This window comes from Pagrus pagrus (assembly GCF_965226575.1).
Source record: "Pagrus pagrus genome assembly, chromosome: 1".
NCBI classification, from domain to species: domain Eukaryota; kingdom Metazoa; phylum Chordata; class Actinopteri; order Spariformes; family Sparidae; genus Pagrus; species Pagrus pagrus.
Genome location: NC_140185.1, coordinates 2,209,246 through 2,234,967, shown reverse-complemented (window position 1 = coordinate 2,234,967; position 25,722 = coordinate 2,209,246). Strand labels below are relative to the sequence as shown.

The 25,722-nt window shown below is 40.2% G+C and overlaps 1 protein-coding gene across 1 annotated transcript; it reads right to left on the bottom strand.

Annotated features, from left to right (window-relative positions):
* Window positions 1–1,170: 1,170 nt before the first annotated feature.
* Window positions 1,171–25,371, bottom strand: ankdd1a (ankyrin repeat and death domain containing 1A). The gene is made up of 15 exons (XM_084358059.1): window positions 25,235–25,371; window positions 23,481–23,584; window positions 20,056–20,154; window positions 19,432–19,530; window positions 19,190–19,294; window positions 18,085–18,183; window positions 13,867–13,965; window positions 13,099–13,197; window positions 12,884–12,982; window positions 10,380–10,478; window positions 9,952–10,050; window positions 8,840–8,935; window positions 8,006–8,207; window positions 4,111–4,242; window positions 1,171–2,486 (listed from the first exon to the last, which is right to left on the bottom strand). The coding sequence occupies exons 1-15, from the start codon at window positions 25,266–25,268 to the stop codon at window positions 2,425–2,427; spliced, it is 1,527 nt and encodes a 508-aa protein (XP_084214185.1). The 5' UTR covers window positions 25,269–25,371; the 3' UTR covers window positions 1,171–2,424.
* Between the last annotated feature and the right edge of the window lie 351 nt (window positions 25,372–25,722).

Here is a 25,722-nt window from a genome sequence, read left to right as displayed (position 1 = left end):
GACAGTGGCAGTGCATAGCCTGAAGAGAAGACGACTGTTGTTTAACTGCAACACTTAACAACTTGACATCAATGCAAATAACACATCAACAAGAATAATTATAAATATGCTGGTGGGTTTATCTGTATATTCCCATGTGCTTCTGTGGTTATATGTAAAATTATAGCTGCAACAGTGTATTATGTTTGTGAGAGCTGCTGCATTGCGTGGCTAGTGTTGTCACTCTCCAAGCAAAACTGAGTGATTCAAGTGTATTTATATAGCACCACTCTACAGCAAACATCACAAAGTGCTTCACAATGAAAGACAAACACAACAGACAGACATAATAGAACAGTGGAATATTTAAACAAACTTAAAGCTGCTGTAAGTGTTGTCGTCGTTTAGGCAAAACTTCCTGTCCATTTTGCAGACAGGACAGGAATATTTTAAGAAATGATTTAAACTCAGACATTATTGCTTCATTTATGTGTTTTATACTGTTTTATTAATGTCATGTTGAACACTTTGGAGCTCCATAGCTTAGGTGCCACAGTATATTTTAGTGTTAAGCGAGGTAACAGCACAAGCCCTGATCAGAACACATCAGTAACTGACTTCAGTATATACAGCAGTACTATACTATAAAGTTGCTGGAAGCCTGATTATGCAGAGGTCTTAAAGTGATTACAGCATCTTGAGCCACAGTTAAATAATGAAGTTAGGAATATGAATGGTTGACACTCAACTTTTATCTCCTAGGTTTCTAGTCTATATTTACTGTGGTTGCTTCCCAGCAGCTCTCACTAACTCCCTTGTACGTGTTCAGATTAAATGTTAAGCAACTTCTAAAAACTGCATTAGTAACAAATCGGTCCTTCGGTCAAAAACACAGTCACTCTCACAGACACAGAGTATCTACAATATATGCCACTTAGAATTGTAAAATGTGTCTCTAATGTGTGACTTAAAATGTCACTATATTGTAAAAGTAATTAAAAACAGAATTGTCAAACCTGAAGAAAAGCACTTAATCTTTAAACTTTAGTGTTTGTTGTAATTATGTACAGTAAGAAAGTAGTGTAAGTTAATCTGAAGTATTATCTTATGGTAATATTATCTAGTTAAGACAAAGTATTTGGGTGTTCCCTATTAATTAAATCTGTAGTAATTATTACAGCTGAGAAGATGCAAGACACAAGATTCATTTATTTTATATTATAACACAAGGTTGTATAAGGACATGTAGTTTGTAGTACCTTTATGCTACTGTTAAAAAAGGGAATTATTTAAATGGATCAATAATAATTAAGTCATAAAAATAAACATGTGTTTTTATATTTGAGTGGGGAGGATGAGTTAAAGAGTCTCACAGCATGAGGAGTGAAGCTGCTCTGTAGTCTGGTGGTACAGCAGCAGATACTTCTGTACCTGTTGTCAGGTGGCAGCAGGGTGAACAGACTGTGGCTGGGTGGGTGTTGTCTTTTAGTGTCTTTGGGCTCTGTGCTGACGTCTCACTTCACTGATGTCACTGATGCTCTGTAGATGGTACCAGTGATGTTCTGTAATCAGAACAGAGTCTTCCTGTCCTGTGCCATGCCCATTTGTGGTGTTAATCCAGTCAAGATGCTTTCTATCACTCCTTTGTAAAAACTGACAATAATTTGGCACAGGCATATTGTTTTATTGTTTCCTTAAGAAATAAAGCTATTTGTGGGCTTTTTTTTAACCAGAATCATGACAGGTTCACTATATGCTCATTCCCAGGTACCTAAAATGATAATAGAGTGTTTTCCATGTCTGGGAGTGCAGTCATGGGTGTACAGAAAGAAGAAGAAGGGGCTGAGCACACAGCCCTGGGGGGGAGCTCAGAATTTAGAGTGTAGGAGGTGTGAGTGCCCCTGTCTGCGGTCGGTTTGTGAAGTCTAAGAGTGCTTTACTCAAGCATACTTACTCCAGTTTTCCAATCAGTTTCATGGGGTGGATTGTGTTGAATGCTGAGCTGAAAAACAAACAGCATTCTGATGTATCCTTATCCATTTGTGTGTTTTCTTTCTCCCTGTTCTGAATTAGCACCATTTATTGTATCACACTGATTAGCAGGTAGTCATAATGTGAAAAAAAGCCCTTTGTAGAGATCCAGTACAGTATGACTGATGTCAGCAAGTGTTCACTCCATGCATAAAAAAGTGTGTTATTTTACATTTACACCAGGTATTTTAAAGGTTACAAACATCATTTTCCCTAACCCTAAAAGAAAATAAAAGCTCTGTGAATCCAATTTAAAACAATCACAGAATATATTTTGTGGAATATGTAAACAAGGCATGCCATACAAAGTTTTTTCTTGGGCTCAGTTGTAGATATTTACAGTCAACTTAAGTTCAGATGTGAAGTGAAATCTCTGATTTGTTGTGCTGCTTTCCCACTCCCTCACAGTGGTGATCACATTGCAGAGCACATTTTGGGAGAGCTGGTCTCTGCGTTTGCCTTCTGCCGGATGCACTCTGGATGAAACAAAACAAGAAGGAGACATCATGCACCAACACATTCCCAACATTGACACTCCACACTTACCACCTCAAAGACAGTGCCAAACTGGGAACGGACAAGCGAAAACAACATCCCAAATGCTACATTACTGGGCATTCTTGGTCTTTGTATGAAGTTTGTCCAAATCATAGTCACTGGCACACAACTATACATAAAACTATAAATACATTTGTCATAGCACTTTGGAGCCCCTGAAGGATCACGATGGGAATTTTTACATACAATACAATACACCACAGAAGTTCAAACAGTAGTCTCAGGGCGCACTCACACTAGGCCATATGTACCATACCTAAGCACGTTTGTTTAACTAGTGTGAGCGCTCAGTACTGTGCTCAAGCACGGTACACTTTGTTGGCCCTGGCAAGGTTGGAAGAGTCGTGCTTCGGTATGGTATGGTTGCTCATGCACAAGCACAAGCAAGGTAGCGCAACGTGGATATAAAGTATAATCATGCGTATTACACCGCCTTGCATAATCAAGAAATCCAGGAATGTGAGAGGGCTGTCAGTGACAGTGTCAGTGTGTTCTCTGTGTTGCTCTCCATTGTGCCATGCCTGCACTACAGAGTGATGACGTATGTACCATAGCTAACTGTGCTCAGGCCCGGTTGCTGCTGGAGCAATGTGAGTGCAGACTGGGGAGGAGGGACAATCGTACCAGCACGGTACAGAGCATTGGGCCCATTGGGTATGAGTGCGCCCTTAATATAACACTGAGCCAGCATAACAATGTCAATCAGCAGCCCATGCAATCCCTACATGTTATTAGTAGAATAGATAGAGCTGGATACTGTTAACATTTGAAATGATACTGGTTCCAGCACCTGGAATTCAGTACTTTCGGTATTTTGCCAATATTTTACTCTCTGTTTAATGAGAAAAATATCATTTCAGTTGTAAAAAATAAGTCACCAAATCAACCTGCATTGTTTCAAAGGAGGAAGCTGTTTTTACGCTGTGCACTTTACTTGACCTGGATAACTGGACTTAAATGTAGAAACTGATGGAATATCAGCACAGACTAAACATAAATTACTGAAAAAAGGAGCATTAATAACAAACAGTAGAGGGCAGCAATATGTTGTTGCAGTGTCTAGTTTGCCTGATCCAGAGAAGAAGAAGGAACACTGGTGTTTTGTTATGTTATTGTCACTATAGCAGTGTTTGCATACTGTAATATTTCCCCATAAATAGAATGCAATTCATATACTGTCACTTTTTTATGAAGGTTTTGAACATATTGAAGTACCTAACATACTGTTTTAGTGTACTAAACAAAAAGTTGAATTTTGTAGGCAGCCAGGGGCTGAGTTTTGGCTAACACTAGTACAAATGACAAGATAATGTCAACCAAGAAAGAGAAAAAAGCCAAGTTATCTCCAACAACAACTTCTCCAACTAGCTAATTATTATAGAGATGTCGATGAAGATCATTGTTCATGCAGGAGGCTTCAACCTCTTTTTCAGGCAAAATTCGTACTGAGTTTGGTAACCATCATGAGCCTTCAGAGGGTCCATAAACCACTAAGGACAGTTAAACATGACTACAAACCACAGTGCAGTTTAATGGGCTCACCTGCCAAGTCTGTCCGTGAGATTTCCACCAGGCCTTCATAGAGGCCTTTGATCGGGTTCTCCCCCGCCATCACGACTCCATGAAGCCAAATTAACAGCATTCGGTGACCATGCTCTTTGAAGCTTTTCATATCTAGAGGTTTAATTCAGAATAAGAATACATCAAGGTATCAAGTTAAAGTTATTGTGATTTTACAATTTGTGAAATTTCATTTGTAGCTCCTTCATGCTTTACAAAACCCACCCCCATTTTGGCCTATCAGACCATATTTCCCTGCTTTTTCTGCCTGCTTACTCTCAGCTGATAAAAAGGGTCAAAAAAACTGATTACTGTTACTGAAACTGATTTAGTGTGGACAGAAGCTACAGCATCCCTACAGGACTGTTCTGAGTGCAAAGACTGGTAAAAGTGTTGATGACGTGGTGATCACAGAGACAGGAAGACCATTCCCCAACCAGAAGGCCTCGATGGAAGGAAAGGTGAGAGCTCTATCCAGAGCCAAAAAGCTGCCTTTCGGTCAGGTGACAAGGGAGCGCCACCAGAGCAAGAGTGAAAGCTGGGATCAAGGAGGCAAAGAGGAGACATCAGCAGAGACTGGAGAGGGACCTCAACACCAACAGCGCTAAAGATATGTGGTAGGCAAACCAGGGCGTCACAGACTACAAAAGCAGGAGCACCCCCATCTTGTGTGAGGCCATGCTGAAAACATTTTATGCTTGTTTTGATCTCTTTAACAAAGAGTCTGCTGTGAGCTCTGCTTCACCTCCAGAGGGCCTGCCACCAGCAGTATCCACATTGGATGTAAGAAGAATCCTGCTGAAAGTCAGGGCTCCAGGTTGCAACCATTTGGTCGCATATCTGTCCAAAATCTGTCAAGTGCGACTAAACATTTTCACAGACACTCAGCAGGCCAGGTAAAAATATTTTTTAACAAACACCAACTGGGTGTGTGTTAGCCTATAAACATATTTTATGATATATTTTGTCTGTGTGTCGCAGGACTTTATGTACATCTTGCACATGTGCATGTCTGTGTGAGACTAAGCCCTGTACTGCTCCCACATTCCTTGCATGGGAACAAGAGAAATTGTGAGACATAAAAAAAACACAAAGTTCACTTTGAATTGAGCTATTGATTATTTTTACACCATGGGTCCTGTTCTACCTGACACCAAGTCTGAAGGGTCCCCGAACTGATGCCTAATCCACAGTGTCCCCTCTGGTAACATTTTACTGTGGCAGCCCGTTGAAGGAAAGGAAGAGGGAGTGAGATAGCACCAGGACGCGGGCAGGAGAGGTGACCCATGACCAGATTGTCCTATTTCTTAGTGCTGTGTCGTAGGCAACTGTGCATGTTTCAGTTTTTTAAGATGTTTCACCTCTCATCCAAGAGGCTTCTTCAGTTCTAACTAACTGGAGAGGAGTGGCAGGCTTTTAAACTCATGTGTGAGCTCTGAGTTTCAGAGTCGTTAGGGCCACTTGTGGGTAGTTGACCCAACTGGCCTTCATGTGGGTTGCTGGGGCTAGGTGAGCCCAGGTGTGACTGGCTGTTAAGCAGTCTGGGGAGGGAACTCAGTACTGCATTGTAGGTGGGTGATAAGTAATGTCGTAGGCCACCTCCTCTGTACAAAGACAGTCGTTCCAGTTTGACATAGATGGATTCTTTTACTCCTCTTTCAAACCATCTGTCTTCTCTGGAAGATGTTTACATTGTTGTCCTCAAAGGAATGATTTGTCTCCTTCAGATGTAAGTGGACAGCAGAGTCTTGACCTGAGGAGTTGGCCCTCCTGTGTTGTGTCATTTGTTTATGGAGAGGTTTATGGTGCAGTCCTGGCTGCATTGAACAGCATAAACTACATCATTCTGTTTATGCCTGGGTGTTTTGTCTATAGGATGGACAAGTTTCTGCCTCAGTGTGTTGGTAGGTTTGAAGTGAACCGGGAAATGATGTTTATTAAGATTAAGATCAAGATTATCTATATTTATCCCACGATGGGGAAATTCACGTTACAACAGCTCGAAGTGCAACAGTACAAGTAAGAATCAGAAAAATATGCATAGAAATATTAACTATTAAATAGAAAATAAATAGAAAAACACAAGATATTTACAAAAGCAAACAAGTGGGTGGAAAGTGACTGTTCATGTAGTGCTTGAGTTAAACAGTCTGACGGCTGTGGGGAATGATCTGTTGTAGTGCTCCTTCTTACACAGTGTATGTAAGAGTCTGCTGCTGAAAGAGCTGCTCAATGCTTCCACAGTCTGGTGCAGGGGGTGAGAGGAGTTGTCCATGATTGACGTCAGCTTGACTGACATCCTCCTCTCACCCACCACCTCTATGGAGTCCAGTGGACAGTCCAGGACAGAGCTGGCCCTCCTGACCAGTTTGTTCAGTCTCTTTCTGTCCCTGTCCATGCTGCTACCTCCCCAGCAGACCACTGCATAAAGGAGCGCTGATGCCACAACAGTGTCATTAAAAGTTCGAAGTAATGTCCTCTGCACCCCAAAGGACCTCAGTCTCCTCAGCAGATGGAGGCGACTTTGGCCCTTCTTGTACAGGGCATCGGTGTTGTCAGTCCAGTCAAGTTTATTGTTTAGGTCAACACCCAGGTATTTGTATTTTGCGAGGATCTCTATTGAAGATCCTCCTGAGTTTCTCAGATGTTCCCACAACAAAAGGAATGACAATGTTGTTACGTTTTTCTGTCCCCTTCTCTCTGTCTGCTCTGGATCTTTTAGAGGTTTTGACAAAGGTCCAGTTTGGGTAGCCACAGGTTTGAAGTGCTCCCCTGATGTGCTTCTGTTCCTTCTCCTTCCCCTCTGTCTTTGTGGGCACGGTCTCAGCCTGATGGTTTAAGGTTCTGATGACCCCCAGCTTGTGCTCCAGTGGATGATGAGAGTTGAACAAGTATTGATCTGTGTGTGCAGGTTTTCTGTACACCTCAATGTTTAGGCTTCTATCTTCTTCAATATGTACTGCACAGTCCAGGAAGGACAGACAGCACTTAGAATTACCATGACCTGGATGGCTGAGAACCTTCATCAACACAGATAGTCCTAGATTATAAAGGACATTTAGGATGCAGCCATTTCAGGTGAGATATAGGTGATATAATTCGGAACAACCTGTGTTCATGACCTGTTCATGTGAGTGAGCTGTCAGCTCTATCTTTTTGAAAAGAATCTCCCTCTGTCTCTCTCTCGCTCTCTCTCTCTCTCTCTCGCTCTCTCATTTTTTTGTTCCCAATTCAAAGGCTTTAATAGCATGAAAGGTTCAAGAAACAATTTCGCCAAAGCATCAAGGTACAAATATGACAATACACACAAACAATAACAACATTTTAGGAAGAGATGCTGCTTCCCCTTTTTTTGTGAGAGAAAATGATTGATACTACTCTCATATCATATCATGTAGTTTAGCCTAGCAAAAAGGCAGGAGGCAGAGGGAAACAGACCCAGAGTCGGTGTTCACCTTGCTTTCAGTTTTCATGCTAAACCAAGCTAATCGACTCCTGGCTCTAGCTCCATAATTATGTATACCAAACAATCATAACATTAAAACCACTGACAGATGAACATTGATCATCTTGTGTTACCATTAAATGTTCTTCCAGAGAAACCTTCATGTGGATGTATTCACTTCACTTGTCAGTGGTTTTAATGTTGTGGCTGATGTACAGACATGATTCTGGTTTAGTTCATACAACTGGTAGAGAGAATTAGCCAATGCAGAAGTTTGGGAAACACAATCTTTTCAATTTATAGAAAACCCATTACATGAATGTATAGAAATCAAACAGCTTCCTGTTGGAGCCACTAATGTGCAAAATGATCTATTGTGTACCTTACTAGTGTTTAAAACCATTTTTAAGAGGTCAGCATACTGTAGCTCACCCGTCCACTGTTGCTCTATTGCTCGTATTTGAGCATCTGTGAACTCCCAGTGTTGTGCCAGAATCTTCCATTCCCCCCGGCAGAGGTGCTTGGTGGCCAGGCTCCACAGGACAGAGCGAATATGCTGTGTCTCTGGCTGGTGGTCCTGCTTGAAGCTTAGAGGCCTCTGCACCCAGGAGTCCTGCTCACTGCCCATGTGATTCTGAAGCCAAAAGGGAAGCATTTTTTAATCCTTAGTGAACATACAGGTATGTGTTACTGTGCAAAGCATCGGAAGTTAACAAAAAACATGCTGTAGATGTCCAAGAAAATTGCTATTAGGTGGAAATTATATCAAAGAAGGAATCTTGAAGAGCCAAATACATGTTTTGGTGGTGCCAATTCATAATTTAAAATTGGAAAACCTCCGCTGGCACTGAGCTCCACAAAGCTCCACACAGGACCTGCTGCTTTCTGCAGCTGCTTTCTTTAAATTACTCATTTAAAGCTCTGTTTTTTTTGTCTAGTTTTTTTTTCATTACACCCTACCTGAGCAGTGTGCTGCACACCACTCGATCTTTGATGTAGAGCTCTGGATAAATTAAAGTTGGACAGGTAAAATGTTCTCCTGTATTGCCATTGGCAGATCACCATACTGTCACTCACACATCAAAGGCAACACCTCGGAGCAGTGTCACACAAAATACAATTAAATAAACCAAAAACATTAGTTTCCTAGAAGAAAAATATTGGAAGTAAGTATATGCTATTTTGTGTTTTTGTGTTATTCTGTGTAATGATTAAGTTACACCAGGTTAGCCACTGCAGATCCAGAAGCAATTAAGATAAACTCACCTTCCCCCATTTATAAAAACGGTCAGCTTTAATGATCATGTCGACCAAGATTACGTGGTTTCCTCTTGCTGCCACCTCCAGACACGTTTTCCCCTGCTGTATATATTACATAGTCAGTAAAACACAGCAAATAGGAAGTACATTACTCTGCTCTTCATATTATCAGGTAATGTAAATTCAAAATTAGACTAGTAAAGAGGAATTACACACAAAAGAAAGGCATATAACATATCATACAGTGTAATACATAAACCACCACAAAAATGTCATTTATTCAATACCATACTCATCCTTTATCCTCTTTTATCAGGCTAACAACATGTATACTAAATGTATACTATGACATTTGAAATAATGTCTTGTCTCCCAAGAAATGGTTCAGGTGTGTTGGTATTAACTAAGATTATATGGATTTGCACTCCACTGCACCTCTAGCTGTGAGGGTGACTACAACACTCCTTTTCAATCATTGAATTTGTTTGTTTACAAAATGGCAAAAATAATTATGAAATGAAGTACATTAACTTAAGTAATGTCTGTAAAGCTCCTATTTGCAAGATAGTGGATTTTTTAATCTCATCTCGACTTGTCAAATACTGACACTTTCAGACTGTCAGTCGGGTTGACCACCACCGAAAGTGTTGGGAATGAGACTAAAAAAGTACTTTACTTAAGTATTCAATTGTACGCTACTTCTACTTCAATAGATTTCTGAGGGAAGTATTGTACTTTTTCCATTCCACACATTTATGTAACAGCTGTAGTTACTAGTTCCTTACCAGATAAAGATTTTATTCAACAAAAACCTGTGATGACGTTATTTGATAAAATGAAGTAGTACATGTGAATGCATCAGTAATAATAAGTGTCACGATACTACAATATGGAAAGCAATTCTTCTGCATACTTTACCACTTTTCACTTGTCTTAATTTATTGCTACTTGAGTAAAGAATCTGAATACTTCTCCCACTACTGCACATACATAAAATATATATAAAATGTTTGATTATAATCAAAAAGCAGACAAATTAGTAGATGAACAAAAGCTGCACATCATGACTTTTGAAAAGCTTGATTCTGTCCTGAGTGAAATTGTGTGCTGTGTGGTACCTTGTCAGTTAGACTGAGGTTAACACCAGAGATCAGCATCATCTCAGCCGTGGCCTGCCAACCATGCTCTGCTGCTATGTGCAGAGCAGTCTGTTGTCTCTGTGGAACCATGTGACAGAAATCTGTTAGGTAATATTATTGCACTATAGGACCATCACCAGGTCATTGTGAATTGTGCTGCTTAAAGCATGTAGTTTTCAGCGCAGCAGTTGGTAGGGTTTGATCGCAGCTGCTCATCCAATTCCCTGTCACCTCTCACATTGTCCTGTCAATAAAGCCATGAAAAGGCCCAAAAAATTACTTAAAAAAAAAAGAAAAGCATGTAGCATTCTATGCTTTCCTTAAATGAATGTGGGCACAGAGGTCATGTAGAGCTGGGTGCTTAAGGTTCTGTGATGTGTACCAGTGCAGCTGTAGCTTGTACTCACACTGTCAGTCATGTCCAGGTCACATTCAGCATTTATAAGCAGCCGCACAACCTCTGAGTGATTGTTGAGTACAGCCAGGTGGAGCGCTGTGTTGTGATGCTGTTTCAAACACAACAAAGAAGACAATTAAAATGTGAATGATAATAAGACTGCCCACTGTTCAAAGGAGCCACTATGGTCTCCTTTAGTTTCAAAGATCATACAAATGATTCTTTAGTCATGTTAGAATTTAAGAAAAAAACCTTACTGATGCACCCAAATGCTCAAATTTCACTTGGATCACCGATGTGGGTTTTTAAATGCTGATGAGTGAAATTTGACTCTGCCTCTTCACCAGTGCTATATGCAAAGTTTTATCAAACGTATTCTTGATTAGAAGTTGCTATATTAACGACAGTGGTGTCAAAAAACGCTGTTTCATCAAAACAATGAGTCTTCCAGTTTCCCCTTTTGAAAGATAAAAACAGACTACTGCCACCTGGTGGTATAGAATGATTTCCTCTCTCACAAGCAGAACGTACAAGCGAGCTGGCCGTCAGCTATAGTCTTTGTGGTGTGTTCAAGTGCAGCTTTTTGCCTGAGACACAGCAGATGTGAGGTGAAGCAATAGACAGACTTTGTCACAGCTAGTTCTTTAACGTTGGTTTAGTTTGTCTTCGCCTCCTAATAACTTGTGCACCTCCTTCGTTCTCATCCACAAATTTTTTGTGACCATTTTTCTTTCTCTATTTTTCATGGATGTAGCTTGCTAGCTATGTAGGAAGATGGTGTCCTGATCAAATTCATTCAATCCTGATGAAATATAATTAAGTTTATCTTTAAAGCCACTGTGTAGAACTGTTGAAGGTTTTGTCATAGAAAAATGAGACCATCCCTGCAAAAATTGGTGTGGTCTCTTTGTTGCTTTAAGCTAGTCAATCTAGTGTACCCCCGTCGTATCTTTATCTTTGGGGGGCGGGGAAGGAGGGAGCAGCATACAATGCAGTCTGCCACAGTGTCTTATTATTACTACCAGTGGAGGTTAAACAGCAACTTTGCCGATTTTCAACTAGATTTGTATCACTATAGTGTTAGTATATGCAACTGAACAATGTTAACATTGGTGGCATTTTGTAAACTTGCATATAGTCAGATCTTGGTAGAGAGAGCTGCCACTCTCTCCCTCTTGGATTGAGTGAGGGGCTTCTCACCAAACTTTGATCAAACTGTCTGAACTAAGTAGGGCTGATAAACTATTAACCATATTCTGTTACTATGCTGCCTATTTCTAACTTAAAATGTTTTCAGAAACATATTTTAGTATACTGTCTATCTGCAATAGAGAAAAGGTTGGGAACTGAAATTCTGCGCAGTACTGTTCCAGTATGGTGAAAATAGAGGCGGAAAAAACACCACCATCCTGTTCAATGTCTATTTCTCTCCTGAAATGTTTTCATAGACGTATCTTAGTTACTGTTCAGCTGTAATACCATATTGTTTGTTTCCTGCTGGCAACTTTACTGTTTCCCACCCAACTCATAGGCTGTGTCCAAATTCAGGGGCTGCAGCCTTCAAGGACGCGGCCTTTGCGGCCCACGGAGGCCGGGTCCTTCGGAGAGACCTTGAAGGCCGCGTCCACCATTATTAAATGGGACGGTCTAGCCTTTGGAGTATTTCCTGGTTGCCTCACCAGATGTTCATGCATTAAAGTCTGTTTTGGTTCAAATCTATCAAACGTGTACATTCATTTGCGTGTCAAATCTAAATTGAATTATCAACATTACAAAATAAACATTAACCCATTGGTGAATAACAACTATATTTACAATAGCATTACCAGTATTTTTAACTGAAAGGTTTTATAGTCATATCTGGCGTTGGATGTTCAAATAACTAAAAACCGAGTATAAACCCATTACTTAAATTTGAATGTCATGTCTGCGCCACTTGATGTCGCCATTTTCTCTTGCTTCCTCTTCTGTTTCGGGACTGAGCAGCGGTGCGCAAAGGATCTTGGGATATGGGAGGCCGCGAAGGATAGTAGCGGTGCGTCCTCCGAAAAGAGGGAATGGCAGGCTGCATTTGTGGGCTGCGTTTGAAGGAGCCTTCGAATTTGGACAGCCTTCGCACAGCGTTGTGACGTAATTGGCCTTCAAATACGCACTTCGAGGGCTGCAGCCCCTGAATTTGGACACAGCCACAGACTGTCATCCATCAGTGGGAGTGTTAATTGGTCCGGTGTGACGCAGTGCATTGTGGTTGATGTAGGTTTTCTACCTTTATAGAAAAAGGGAATACCACAGCCCCTTTTCTCTTTTTTATCTGGTCATGTTGCACCAATTTCTATATATATATATATATAGAGAGAGAAATATATATATATATATATATATATAAATATATATTATATACTATATGTATTCATGCATTCTTACTACATTTGTGGATTAACCTTCTCAGTGGGAGAGTTTTTCATATATCATACAGAACAAGAAACATGTCACATGGGAGTTGACGTTGCTTACGTTGTTTACAGCATCTATGTTGATTCCTGCTTCCAGCAGCAAACTGGCCTCTCTGTCAAAGCCATGCAGTGCCACATAATGGAGAGCACTCATGTTCTTCTGCAAATAGAAGGCAAAAGGGCTTTAAACCCTGTCTCTTTCAGACTGTCAAAAGATTCCAAAATATTTTCTCTTGTGTTTATTGCATATAATGACTTTAAATGAACAAACCGCACATTAGTTTGTGCATTGACATTACAGTGGGACTCCAGCAGCACTTTGACACATTCATAGTGACCTCCATCAGATGCCAGGTGCAAGGCTGTGAGACCATCCTTAAAACACAACAAGTACATTTCAGTCTGGAACACAGAGTCAAATTGTCTTGTATAATTAGCAAATTGTGCGATCAGTCTACAGCATGTCAGAATTAATGAGAACCGCTCATCAAAGGTTACTAGAGATAAAAATGACATCTTCAAAAATCCTATTTGTCCAACCAACAGGCAGAACAGAACATATCATATAATGATATGAACCAGAGAGAAGCAGAAGATCTTCACATTTGAAAAGAGGGAACAAGCAAGCATTTGGTATTTTTACGAGATGAATTATTTAAATGATGAATCACTTCAGATTTACAGATATAGAAATGTGAGCTTGACTTGCCCATGACCACACGGCCGTGGAGTCTTGGACTGTCACAATTCTCAAAATATATAGTGTCCTCATTTTCATGTTTGGTTTTACTGTTTTCTGAAAAGAAAGATTTTGACCTACATTTAACTTTTTTTCTTTTCAAATGTATTAGTTTCATAGTGCAAGAAATCACTGTTCAGTGCAGTTTATAGTAAACAAGGTATTTCTGGGACAAGAACAACTGAAACCAGTTTTGCAAAATTTAAAAGTAACACAGAGAAAATACAAACAGGCTGCCAATTATTGATTTTTAATTTTTTTTTAAAAAGGGCTTTGAAGTATGCAGCCAAGTCCAGTCCACTTACTATATTCCTCTCATCGATGTCCACTCCAGTCTCCATGATTTTCTGCAGGACCTCAGTGTGGCCACGCTTCGCTGTTAGATGCATGGCTGTGTTCTCTTCCTGTAGTCCAGACATAACAACACATTATGTCCAGAAGCCCATTCACAGACAACTTCCTCCACATACAGTGCATCCATCAAAACATGTGAAGAGGGGCTGGTAACTATACTACTGGTTTCATACTTTACTTGATCTACACCAAAAAGGAGAAGTGAATAATTTCTTTACACACTGACCTTGTGTGTTGGCTTAACGTTCTAGTCATTTTGCTAGGTGAAAGTATGGTGGTCATCTAACTAACTCTATCTACAGTAGTATTTTTACACCAGAAGTGAGCCTGAGTAACAATGTTACCAAATCCTAAGTTTTATATTTTATGGTCGATGAGCAACACCACAAACTTTCAATCTTATCCACTGCCATATACTATACAGATTGTAAAGGAACATTTGTGATTTGTTTTATTAGGCTATGATGAAAAAAACTGACTCAGAAGATCCACCTGGTTGACCATCAGTGAAGCAGTCAATCAAATCAGGCTAACTCTTTTGAAAAACACAAAACAGCTTAAATATGTAGAAAATGTTGAGGGGTCTTTCTAAGAGATTACAGGATGAGCTAGCATCTAGGGAAGAACCAACATCTCTAGAGCAGCTGATCTCACTAGCTATCTGCCTAGACCTCCCATCGATTGAGGGAGAGAGAGAGAGAGCGAGAGAGAGAAAAGGCATCCTCCATCCTCAGACCAGCTAGCTCCACACCCAGTCAGTTTTCTCACTCCCTGCCCATACCTCAGAGCTCCCAACATTCCACCTGGATTCCAGAGTTCCCCTTGCTGTTCCAGAGGAACCCATGCAGGTGGGGAGGACCTGTTTGACTCCTGAGGAACAACAACGCCGAGTCAATAAGCAACTCTGCATTTACTGTGGACAACCCCGACACTACCTCACCTCCTCCTCGGCGCTGCCAAAAGGTCTGGCCCGCCAGTGAACAAAGGCACATTGGTGAGCCAGACTACCTCCATTCCCAGTCCTACAGCTCGTATCTTTATAACTGTACTTTTACTGTGTTGTATTGATGTTTTAGTTGATCTCTGTGTGCTACAGAGCGTCCTTGAAAAAGAGAGCTTGCTCTCAATGGATCTACCCTGTCAAAATAAAGGTTAAATAAATCAAAAATAAAAGTATCAACCTTCAGCATCTCTCCAGTGGTCACGTGAGTCGTGTGAGAAATTAAATAGTTTTCCATTCAGTAATCAATGTACTATAAAGACCATATCAGGATGTGAGAGGAGATGGGGAGATTCTCCCTAAAGGTGTAAGGGTCAGAAAGTCATATGAGGGGGTTCCTGAGGTGTTACAGGAAGGTAGATATGATGACATTTACATTTCAATAAAACAGCAAATGGCTACTGCCCTGGCAAAGACATGATCAAAACAAACAGCAGGGGGTCATTGTTTTGGGAAAAATGACTGTCATAAAGTATGCAACCACTGTATTTAATTCTGATTCTGAAATTCTGAGAATTAGAAAGGAGAATTTCCCTTACAGTCGCTACCCATTCATGTTTTTGTGGACTCCCCATTGAAACCTTCAACACCCCCAAGACTGTGAACACACTAGATGGGCGGTGCCCCCACATGAACTGGTGTCTATGCCTCCTTTTCCAGCTGGAGCGTTTTTTGCCACTCCCACTGTCTCCACTCTGCCGTCACAACTGTCAAGGTATCTGCCTCCATCACTCCAACATGACCAGACAGTCTCTTGCGCTTCCAGTTTACCATGATTTAGCCAGTGTTCAGCAAGGAACGAACTCTGTCTCTGCCACCTCACCGCCCATATGACTGTGCCATTGTTCTGCTCCCTGGTGCACCTCTCCCTTCCAGCCGCCTGTACAACCTGTCACGCCCCGAGAGAGAGTTGATGGAGGAGTACATATACAATCCTCAGGGCTGGCTTCTTCTTTGTGGGGAAGAAGGATGGGAGTCTTCGCCCTTGTATCTATTACGGAGGACTAAATGACATCACAGTTAAAAAAAAAAAACCCAGGACGTGTCATGGAGTAGGTGCACAAATTTGCGCTCCAGCTTACTTTTCATTTCTTTCACTCCTTTACCTCTTAATTCAACAGCCAAACTGTTCGTTGTCGAATTAAGACCCATGAAGACCGCCAGACCCATAGTCCTGGGTCTGGCAGAATCGGTCGAATGTGGGCGCCCTACAGACTTCTTCTCTGGTCTGCTGTGCGAGGTTCAAAGATTTATTCGCCTTAATTGTTGGAGACTCTTTAATCCGAAATATCCGCTTCGCGAACGCGACTACGCACTGCTTTCCTGGTGCTACTATCTCTGATATCCTGAAGAAACTCCCTGGTCTCCTGGCCTCTTCCCCACCCACAGTTACTAAAATCATCTGGCCCACATATGGTCTGCAAGGCCATCTGTACCACCATCTGCATAAAAATATCATTAAATCTGAGCATAACAAAAAAAAAGAAAGAAAAAAAAGATAATAATGTCACGTTTGTCAGTCAGTTGTTGTTGAGAATTTAAAATCTGTTGTAAAGCTTTAACCACACACAGGTCATTTGACAGCAGAACTTGTGCTTTACTTCTGATACTTCAAGTACCTTCAGCTGATTATACCTTTACTTAACTAAGGTTTTGAATGCAGGACTTGTACTTGTAATAAAGTGTTACATTGTTGTATATATTTCTACATAAATGAAGGATCTGAGTACTTCCTCCACCACTCATCTACTACTGACTACAGAAAAATAACATATCAAGTCCCAGAAAAATCCTCGCCCATTTCCGCCTACCGTTTTTTTTTCTCGAAAATTCGCCAAATGTCGCAAACCTACTTTTTCAAACACCTCCCAGGCAATTTCACCAATTTGCACAAAACTTTGCACACAGCTTCTGTGGACCCTTCTGACAAAAAAATATTAAAAGAATTTTGATATTACAAAGACTACTCAACTTATCAAATAACAACTTCCTGCAGATTTTGTTCCAAACAGGATGTGTTGCATATCTCCACATTGCTATGTCAGAATGACATTGAACTCAGGTTACTACTTCCCCCTAAGGCTCTGTGCAAAATTTTGGCAGATGACCACTAGGTGGCGCTGTTTAAATTGAAGTATTTTATATCTCCACATCGGTTGCTTGGATTAACTCGAAACTTGGTAAACTTGGTTGGTTTTACCGATCCGCCACTAGGTGGCAGTCTGGTGCCAGTCTAATTTAATATTTGGCACTGTGCCCACACCATAACACTCATGGATATGAAATTGATAGGGGTGGTATAGACTGGCCCCTGTAACTCACACACCAAAAATGACCAGCAGGTGGCGCTATTATCAAGACAAATATGTTTGTCCGAAACATGGTCAGTTGACACGTGCACACAATAATTGGGCAATGGGGTCGGGTAAGCAGCACGCCCTGACAGCAGCATGCCCCAACGTTCGTGGACTGTGAGGGCCCGTTCATCACTGCTTGCAGTTTTAATTATATATTTGTATTTCTTAAATACTACACACTTTGGAGCTCCCCAAGGAATTCCTCAATAATTCCTAAAAAAGAACAAAATCCAACACTGATGGAATGTTTATGTGGTAGCCTACAAAATACATGGTAACCACTAACCTCAGCTGTACAATTAATAAACTCCCAATCTGATCCCACTCATTGCACCAAATGAATAGCTCAGTTTCTATATATACTTCCTACCTGTGGTTCAAGGTGATCATGTGATGGATTTATTAAATTCTCTAATCTGTTAACTGTATTTAGTGACAAGTATTTATACATATTACAATATTTACTCTGAGCCTGCTTTTAGAAGTAGCAGTAGCAGAATAATGTAGCTGGCTTTTTTACCTTGCCTAGTATACACAGGATATAAAGCCAGAGCATATCCTGCTTGCACTGTTTGTTTGTGTTAGGACGGACAAGGTGTGGTCATGGCAGCCAAAACTGAAGTATAACATCTTAGCTGTTTTATCTACTTGCATAGTTTTTTGACTAACTTGTCATTTTTTAGTTGTTTTTATTGAATATATCTACATACTTTTTTTGTCTTGACCCCCAGCCCATTGTTTGCTTGAGTAAAATACTGATATGTGTGTGTGTGTGTGTGTGTGTGTGTGTGTGTGTGTGTGTGTGTAACTACCTTGTCCTTCAAACTATGTGTGCAACCCATTCCAATCAGAAACTCCACCACTTCAGATTGTCCATGTTCAGCAGCCAGGTGAAGTGCTGTCTTCCCTGACTGGTCAGAGAGACAGCAGTTTACACACATGAGGTACAATACAGGAAATATGTATTTGCAAATGATATTGATAACAGCCAATAAAATGATTGTTATAGCAAGACACATTCTCATATAGCTAACTATAAAGCAAGGAAGCTCAGTCTGTCTTTCTCTGTCCTTTGCATCTTAAAAACTGTTCATTCAATCTACTTCACACTTAGCATGTTTGTTGCTGAGGACCTGTTGCTGAATTGCAGTGTTAAATTTGGTGAAATTTGGACACACAACATATTCAATATTAATATATTTTAAATAAACAGCAAACACTGCTCTGAGCAGCAGCAGGGGCGACGCTTCAGCGCTCTGGCTTCATGGCTCTGCAGACTGAAGCTGGGCTCACATGTAATCTGTCATGTGATATCATGGGGAAGCAGACTTAACAAAATGGAGATTTGCGTGGTGCAACAACTTGCTTTAGTAACGAGTTGTGATGAGAAAAAAAAACAAAAGCAGAAGATTAAACCAGTCTGGATGGTCAACACAGGTTTTCTATTCTTCATTGAGAACTGGAGTTAAGTATTAAGATTCTGTCAACAGTATAATGCTAGCTAACGTTAGTGTCAAGGGCTAGAATGTTTACCGTTGATTGGAAGTTGCATCAGCTGCTCTGGGATGCCTCTCACTGGTTGTTGTGGTCCGGTGTAGAGAGTACCAATGTAATCAACATTTCAAATCTTAGACTTCAGGGTGCCCCTGTAGCTCATTTGGTAGAGTGTGCATCCCATGTACAGGGCTGTCTCCTCACCACAGTGTTACAGGGTTTTAATCTGACTATTTGCTGCATGTCCTCCCTTCAGTCTCATCCGATTTTTCCTGTTATCTCTTATTTCTTATGTCCTCTAATAAAGCCATACAAAGCCTGTGTTGAATGGCAAGTTTTGAACCGGCACTGCACTAGTTCTGCAAAAATACAGTCTGTAAGGATCAGTCTGTAAATCGAAAACAGTGTAAAGCAAGGAGTCACCTTGTCAACTCTGTCGAGACAGATGTCTTCCAGGTCCTCCATAATGAACTCCAATACGCTTATGTGGCCCCGCTGAGCAGCACAGTGCAGCATACTCAGACCATCCTACACACACATGCGCGCACGCACACACACACACACACACACACACACACACACACACACACACACACACACAACAGTGAGAAAATTACTGTATATGATAATAAATTACTGTGATGATGAAATGAAGCAGTTCTTACTTTGTTTTCACAGTTGAGCTTTGCTCCACAGGACACCAGGATCTGCAGGATTTTTAAGTGACCAAACCAGGATGCCAGAAGCAGAGCATTCATGCCAAACTGTTGAGAAACACTGTTTTATGACAGGGAAGCTCTCATAGTACCAGTATAGAAAGTAGCTTTCCTACTGAGTGATTGTTTTTTTAGTTTTTCTTATGTTAGAAAGATTTCTTACTGAGTAAAGTAAAAAGTGGCAGCAGGCTCAGTGCCAGTCTCACCACATACACTCAGTGTAAACTAATATCTTTTGTTTACATTCCTTTGTACTTGCTCATAAATCTTTGCTACAGTGACTTCTTCTGAAGTCAAAATAAAGAGAAAACATTTTAGATCTTGTTCTCTTAATTATCACATAGTAAGTATTTCGCTGCTCAGAACAGCAGCAGTGTCTTATGAACTTTGATGTCCTTTTAGGTTTATCTTGATGAAAAAAGCATTACTGTGAAATGTCACTACAGTAAATGTAAAGACTTTCGGCAGCTGGCTCAGTATTATCAGTATTATGTTTTGTGATATAACATAATAGCATGTTACATTTTGATGGTAGGAAATAATTGAATTCAGTGGTAAATCTTGTGTACATACAGTGTCCCTCTCATCTACATCAGTGTCATGGACCAGAAGGAGACGTAAGGCCTGTTCATTCCCAGCTCCTGCTGCCCAGTGCAGTGATTTACGGTCTACCTGTACAGAGAGAGACAGAGAGATACATACATGCTCCTCACAGTGCTTGCACATCTAAATTAGACCAACATCCTCAAATATAGACTGTTTATCTGTTCAATAAAACCTCAGCCCTCAGTTTATAGTTGACCTTTTCAACAGCTGACAGTTTGCTGACATCACAGGTGGAGCCAATTACATTACTAATGGCTTAGTTCCTTAGATAGTTAAGTGTCTCAATAAGCCATGTCAGTGACTGCACATGCACAGTACTAGGGGCCTGAAACTAGCGTATCTTAATGTGCCATTATTTACTGTATGTCATGTGTTTTGTCTGAAATTACATGTTAAAATATGACTTTAAAAAGTCAAACTCTCAAGAAAGGTCATCAAGGGAGGTTCACGAATATATATACAATAGTGTCCATTAAGATGCATCTGTGTGTCTACTGTGTAAAAACCAATGTGTTAGTGCATTAAAAGTCTCTCAAAGTAAATGAAGTATACATACAGGATTTAGAGTTGTTGTTTTTTTCATTTTTTTAGTTGCATTAAAAACATGCATCTGCATGTTTTTAATTTTAAGTTTTATTTAATCAAATTGAGACACTGACATTTCAAACAATCATATTTTTAAATAGTTTAAATTTTAAATTTTAAACATATTTAAAAACAATCATGGAATTGCACATCTTTCTATAGGATTACTGTATTTGAATAAGCATTAAAACCAAACAGATGAGGCTTTCTTACAAAACCCTGTGAAAGAGATGTTCACTGACAGCGCTTATCATTCATGCACACAAAAATCAGTAAAATTCACACTTAATTAATGCAGTAATTGAAAACATTAAGCCAGGACAGTGACTTGATTTTTGGCATTGAAAATGTAATTTGGCATTGAACAGGAAACACTGGCATAGAATTTTTTTTTCTCTATGTCTTCTTTTTTCAGGTATAAGTTTTGTTTCAGTGTCACTTGTTTTCAATTTTGACTTTCTGTCACTGTTTAGGTGTAGAGGATGGCTTTGAGTTCAGGAGGCCAGGAGAGTGTAATTTATATCCAGTATAACCTGCATACTAATGAGTTCACACTCTGGACACATGGTCCACTCCAGAGCCTCTGACATGACTGTGTTTACCTTGTTGCAGACAACGCCATATTGTAGAAGAAAAATTATTCTTTCAGGTCCAATTCTATGGCTGGTTCGGATGAATTTTATTTGCTGCGCAGTGGAGACAGAAGTTCACAACAAAGCTGTAGAATTCTTTTTAACTAGAGTGAGTTTCTGGCCACAATTATTTACAGCTTTACAGCTAATTTACAGGTTTACAGCTAAACAATTGGTATGGCCTGACCCAAGCTAATTCTGTGGGAAGGAAAAGAAATATTGAAGCTACCAGCATATATGTTCTGTGTCAGTCCCAGGTGGAGGCTGTCTGAACTCAAGTCTGTCTGAGCAGATTAACATAGATTCAATACATGTTACATTTCTGTATCTGAGATGACTTTTGTAAAGATAACTAAAAGGTAGAGTGGCTGAGATTCAGGAGCAGGTTGGGTTGTTAAGGTGTGAGTGACCATGGCTCTCCTCATAACGCAACAAAAGGGCTGACTCTGGGATCTGTTAAGGCCCTGACACACCAGGCCAACGGTTGGCTTTCAGCCAATATTGGGGCCGTCTGTGAGCATCTGTGGCCCTAGTCATTGTGGTGTGTCCCCCATTGTTGGCACTGGTCAGACCTTTCCAGTGTTTTTTCAACCAACTGAGCATATTGCATGTATCATGTTGGCAAATGCTCGTCGGTGAGACATATCACTCTGATTATATGTTCAATGACGTGATTTAGTGCACGTGAAGAGAAATAGAAAAAGAAAGGGAAAGTACCTTGAGCCCGTCACTGTAATATCCATGATTTCACCCATTTAGTGCATTTTCTCCTTATTTTTCACCTCCGCATTTTCACCAGTGCCATTTGCAACTTTAAATCAGACATTCTCTCGATTAGAAGAGGCTATATTTCTAAGAGTGTTGTAACAACACAGCTTTATCAAAACAACGGTTTGCATATTTATAGACTGCTACTACCTGCTAGCATAGGAAGCAAACGTTCCAGCCAGCTGGCCTTCGGATGTAGTCCATGCAATGTCTTCAAGTGCAGTTTTTTGGTCAAGACACAGGCAACATGAAGGCAACTCAGCAGTTAACCTTGATCATCACTTCTTTGATGTGGATCTGGTGTGTCTGGTCCCTTAATCAATATTAGATAGTTAGTCTCAACACAGATTTACCCAAGAACTGTACTCAAGTACAGTTTAGTTTTTTCACCTCGACTAAATGTACTTGATAAATTTAGTTACTAGTGTGATGGCCCCTGCTGCTGTTTATGAGTGTTGTGTAGGTTTGTTATTGACACCCTCTACCTGTCTCTCTCTGAAGGTGATTGCCGAAACAACCAGATCTGGAGCACCTGGGCCTAGTGCTCTGACAGATATAAGAGTCCAGCCTCTAACTGGGCTGGCTCTCTCTCTCTCTCTATCTCATCAGCGTCACCAGTGCCTGCACCTTTTTGGTTTTGTTAACTATTGTTTTGCTCCACAAACACCTGCACAACACCATCTCTCCACACATCCGCATTTACACCACTGATACCACTGACATACACACCTCATCTTGCAGTTTACTGTTTAGTTTCTTATGTTCATTACAATAAATTACTCATGTTCATTTTGGCACTCCGTGTCCATTCACATTTTTGTCATGGCCTGGAGCCAGCCTACAACACTAATTACTTTGCAGATTCATATTATTCTGTGCTGCTAGGCTATTAGTTCTGATGTGTAACCATCAGTGTTGAGTGCTGACTACAGACAGAGAAATAATGCTGTATCAGAGCCAAAGTAGCATATTTTAAGATTAATTTATTTTATCTGCAATTGGACACAATAAACACAAATACCAAACAAATATACAGTATGCTGAAAATCAGCTCCATTAATCAGCCAGGCCAATATTAAATCTATGCCAACACCAGGTCTGCTGCAAAAAGCAGTAGCGTTAACCTTTGAAGTTGCACCAAATAACTTACATTTGAGTACATGCACCTTTTTAACAGCAGACATTGCAGTAGACAGAGAGACAAGCACAGGTGTAATTCACATGAACAATGGTATTCCATTTAGGTGTACCAAGTATTGTGTACTTGAGTGAAAGTGAGCCCTGATAACTATTATTAGTTTCAGCTCTTGCTATGGAAATAAAAAGGGTTGCTGTGAAAAAGACCAACTGAATTTGAGGGCATTGACTGGCGAGGCCTAAAAAGTGTTTGTGTTTGAGCAGGCTTACTTTATTCTTGGCCTTGACATCCACACCCTTCTTGATCAGTTCCTGCATTTTGTCAGTGTCGTTCCTCTTTGCAGCATCATGGAGCTCCTTTTCTGACCACAGCACTGTCAAGAATGATAGAAAAGGAGGGATTTCAAACGTTAGTCTGTTCTTTCTTTTCTTTTGAATTCAAATTGGGCCTTAAAACTATAGGTGTACATTATTAGCTGTATTGCACTGAGCGTTGCTATTGTAGTTCCCAGTTTAATTCCATGACTGGTTTTAAATCTTATTCTATTCTTACTTTTATTCTATATAGTTTTTAACTAGGCAACTCATTTTTTAAGTTTACTTTTTTTTCCTATTTATCTGTAGTGTCTTCTGTCATTGCGCTGTCGTTGCTGTAAAGAATTATCTTATCTTATCTTTCCATTGTATATATTGCACCTGGTTGATAAATACAGACAGTATAGTAAAGTTGCGCATAGTGGACACTTTACCACACATTGACTATAACACAGAGGAATGAAGTACTATGAACCTATGTGATCAAAGTATGACTGGGTGATATAGGCATAAAATAATATTGCAATATTTTTAGGCTGTGTCACAATATATGATATGTATCTCAATATTTTGAAATCTCCGCAAAAGTACCTCATAAATGCTCGGACTGGGCCACAAAATCAAATATCAAAATATTTTTTACCAAATACCTCAATATTGATATTGCCACAATACTGTGGGATGACTTATGGTACTTTCGCAAATATTAACGCAATAAGATTTTTGATAAATAATCATGAGTAATGTGGATGTTATGACTAAGTAGGTAAAGGCAAGTATTAGAACAAGTAGAACAGTCTGGTAAGTTCAGAAAGTTGCCTCGCTTTACTGTAATGCAGCCTTTAAAAACAGGAAAAGATAGCACATATGCCAGGGATGCCCAAACTTTATCCCTTGGAGGTCCAAAGCTGAAATTTAATACCAAAATGGTTTCCAAGATCCCTTGATTGACTGACTTCCTGCACAAAATGTCACTCTGCCTGCCTTATAAAACACAATTAATAATTATGGATCCTGGGTGAGCATTTTATCTCACAAAAAATCAAATAGAATGAACAGCAATTGACATTATAATAAAAGAAAGAAAAAAATGCTAGAAACATCTGGCGGGCCAAATCAAACCTCATGGTAGGCCAACTTTGGCCCACGGGCCCCACTTTGGCCCACCCTGACTAATGCCATGTCAGATACCTAACCTATCGGTACAACGACATAACATCGTTGTATTGGCCAGCCCTAATCCATAGACATGAACATTGTCCGTCTATGGCATAGGGAAATGAAGTTGAAAATTGGTGAAACCGTCCTTTAATGTACCAATAGGCTTCCTGGTGATTCGCGCAAATCCTCGTGCAGGTTCTTCAATAAGCTTGTCTTTCAAACTACACTTATAATAACACTAACAACAATAATTTCCTAATTATATTACAAGAACAAACTCGGCAAAAAGAGGACAGTAGGCTGTTTCATTTTTGTAGGTAACAGAAAATCAATACTGTGTTTCACATATCATATATCATATATGACCAGTCAGTCCCGGACCTGTTCACCCTCATGACACCGTGTTAACAGTCCTGAATAGCTACACCTTCCTCCGTTGGCTTAAGCGACGTTTCCCTCTGTGGTCAACACGGACATCCTGCCGCTGACAGCTCGCTCCCCGCAGTCACACAGCGGAATGGACAACGATGCTAGCTGTCTTTACTTACAGATATCATCCTCCGACACCAGCTCGTCCTCCATCTTTGCGATGTTTTACAGGCGCCTCTGACCCTCAGCTGTCACCTCTCATTGCTGTGCTTTTGTGTTCCTGCAGAGGAAAGGAGGCTGGACGGTACGAGGAGCAGTTCTGTCCGTCAAGTCACAAAGTAAAGACTGAAAATATCAATTGGTTTCCGGTCACGACCTTCAAAATAAAATGAAACTCGTGCGTGAGTACCTCCGATGGGCCTGTGTAGCTATCTTAATGATGAACTGACCTACTCTTTTTTCAAGTAAAGATAATTCCAGTACGGCAACTGATACAATGAGTAAATCAATTAAGCAGGCATAGGAAAATTAAGATGTAGTTTTCAGCTAGCTTTGAAAAAAAAAAAAAAGTGTCCCCCCAGAAAACCAAAGAGAATTATACAAACTCAATTTCTTAAACTGGCAATAGACAATGTCTTTGCCTTAACTTATTGTTATGATGTTGATT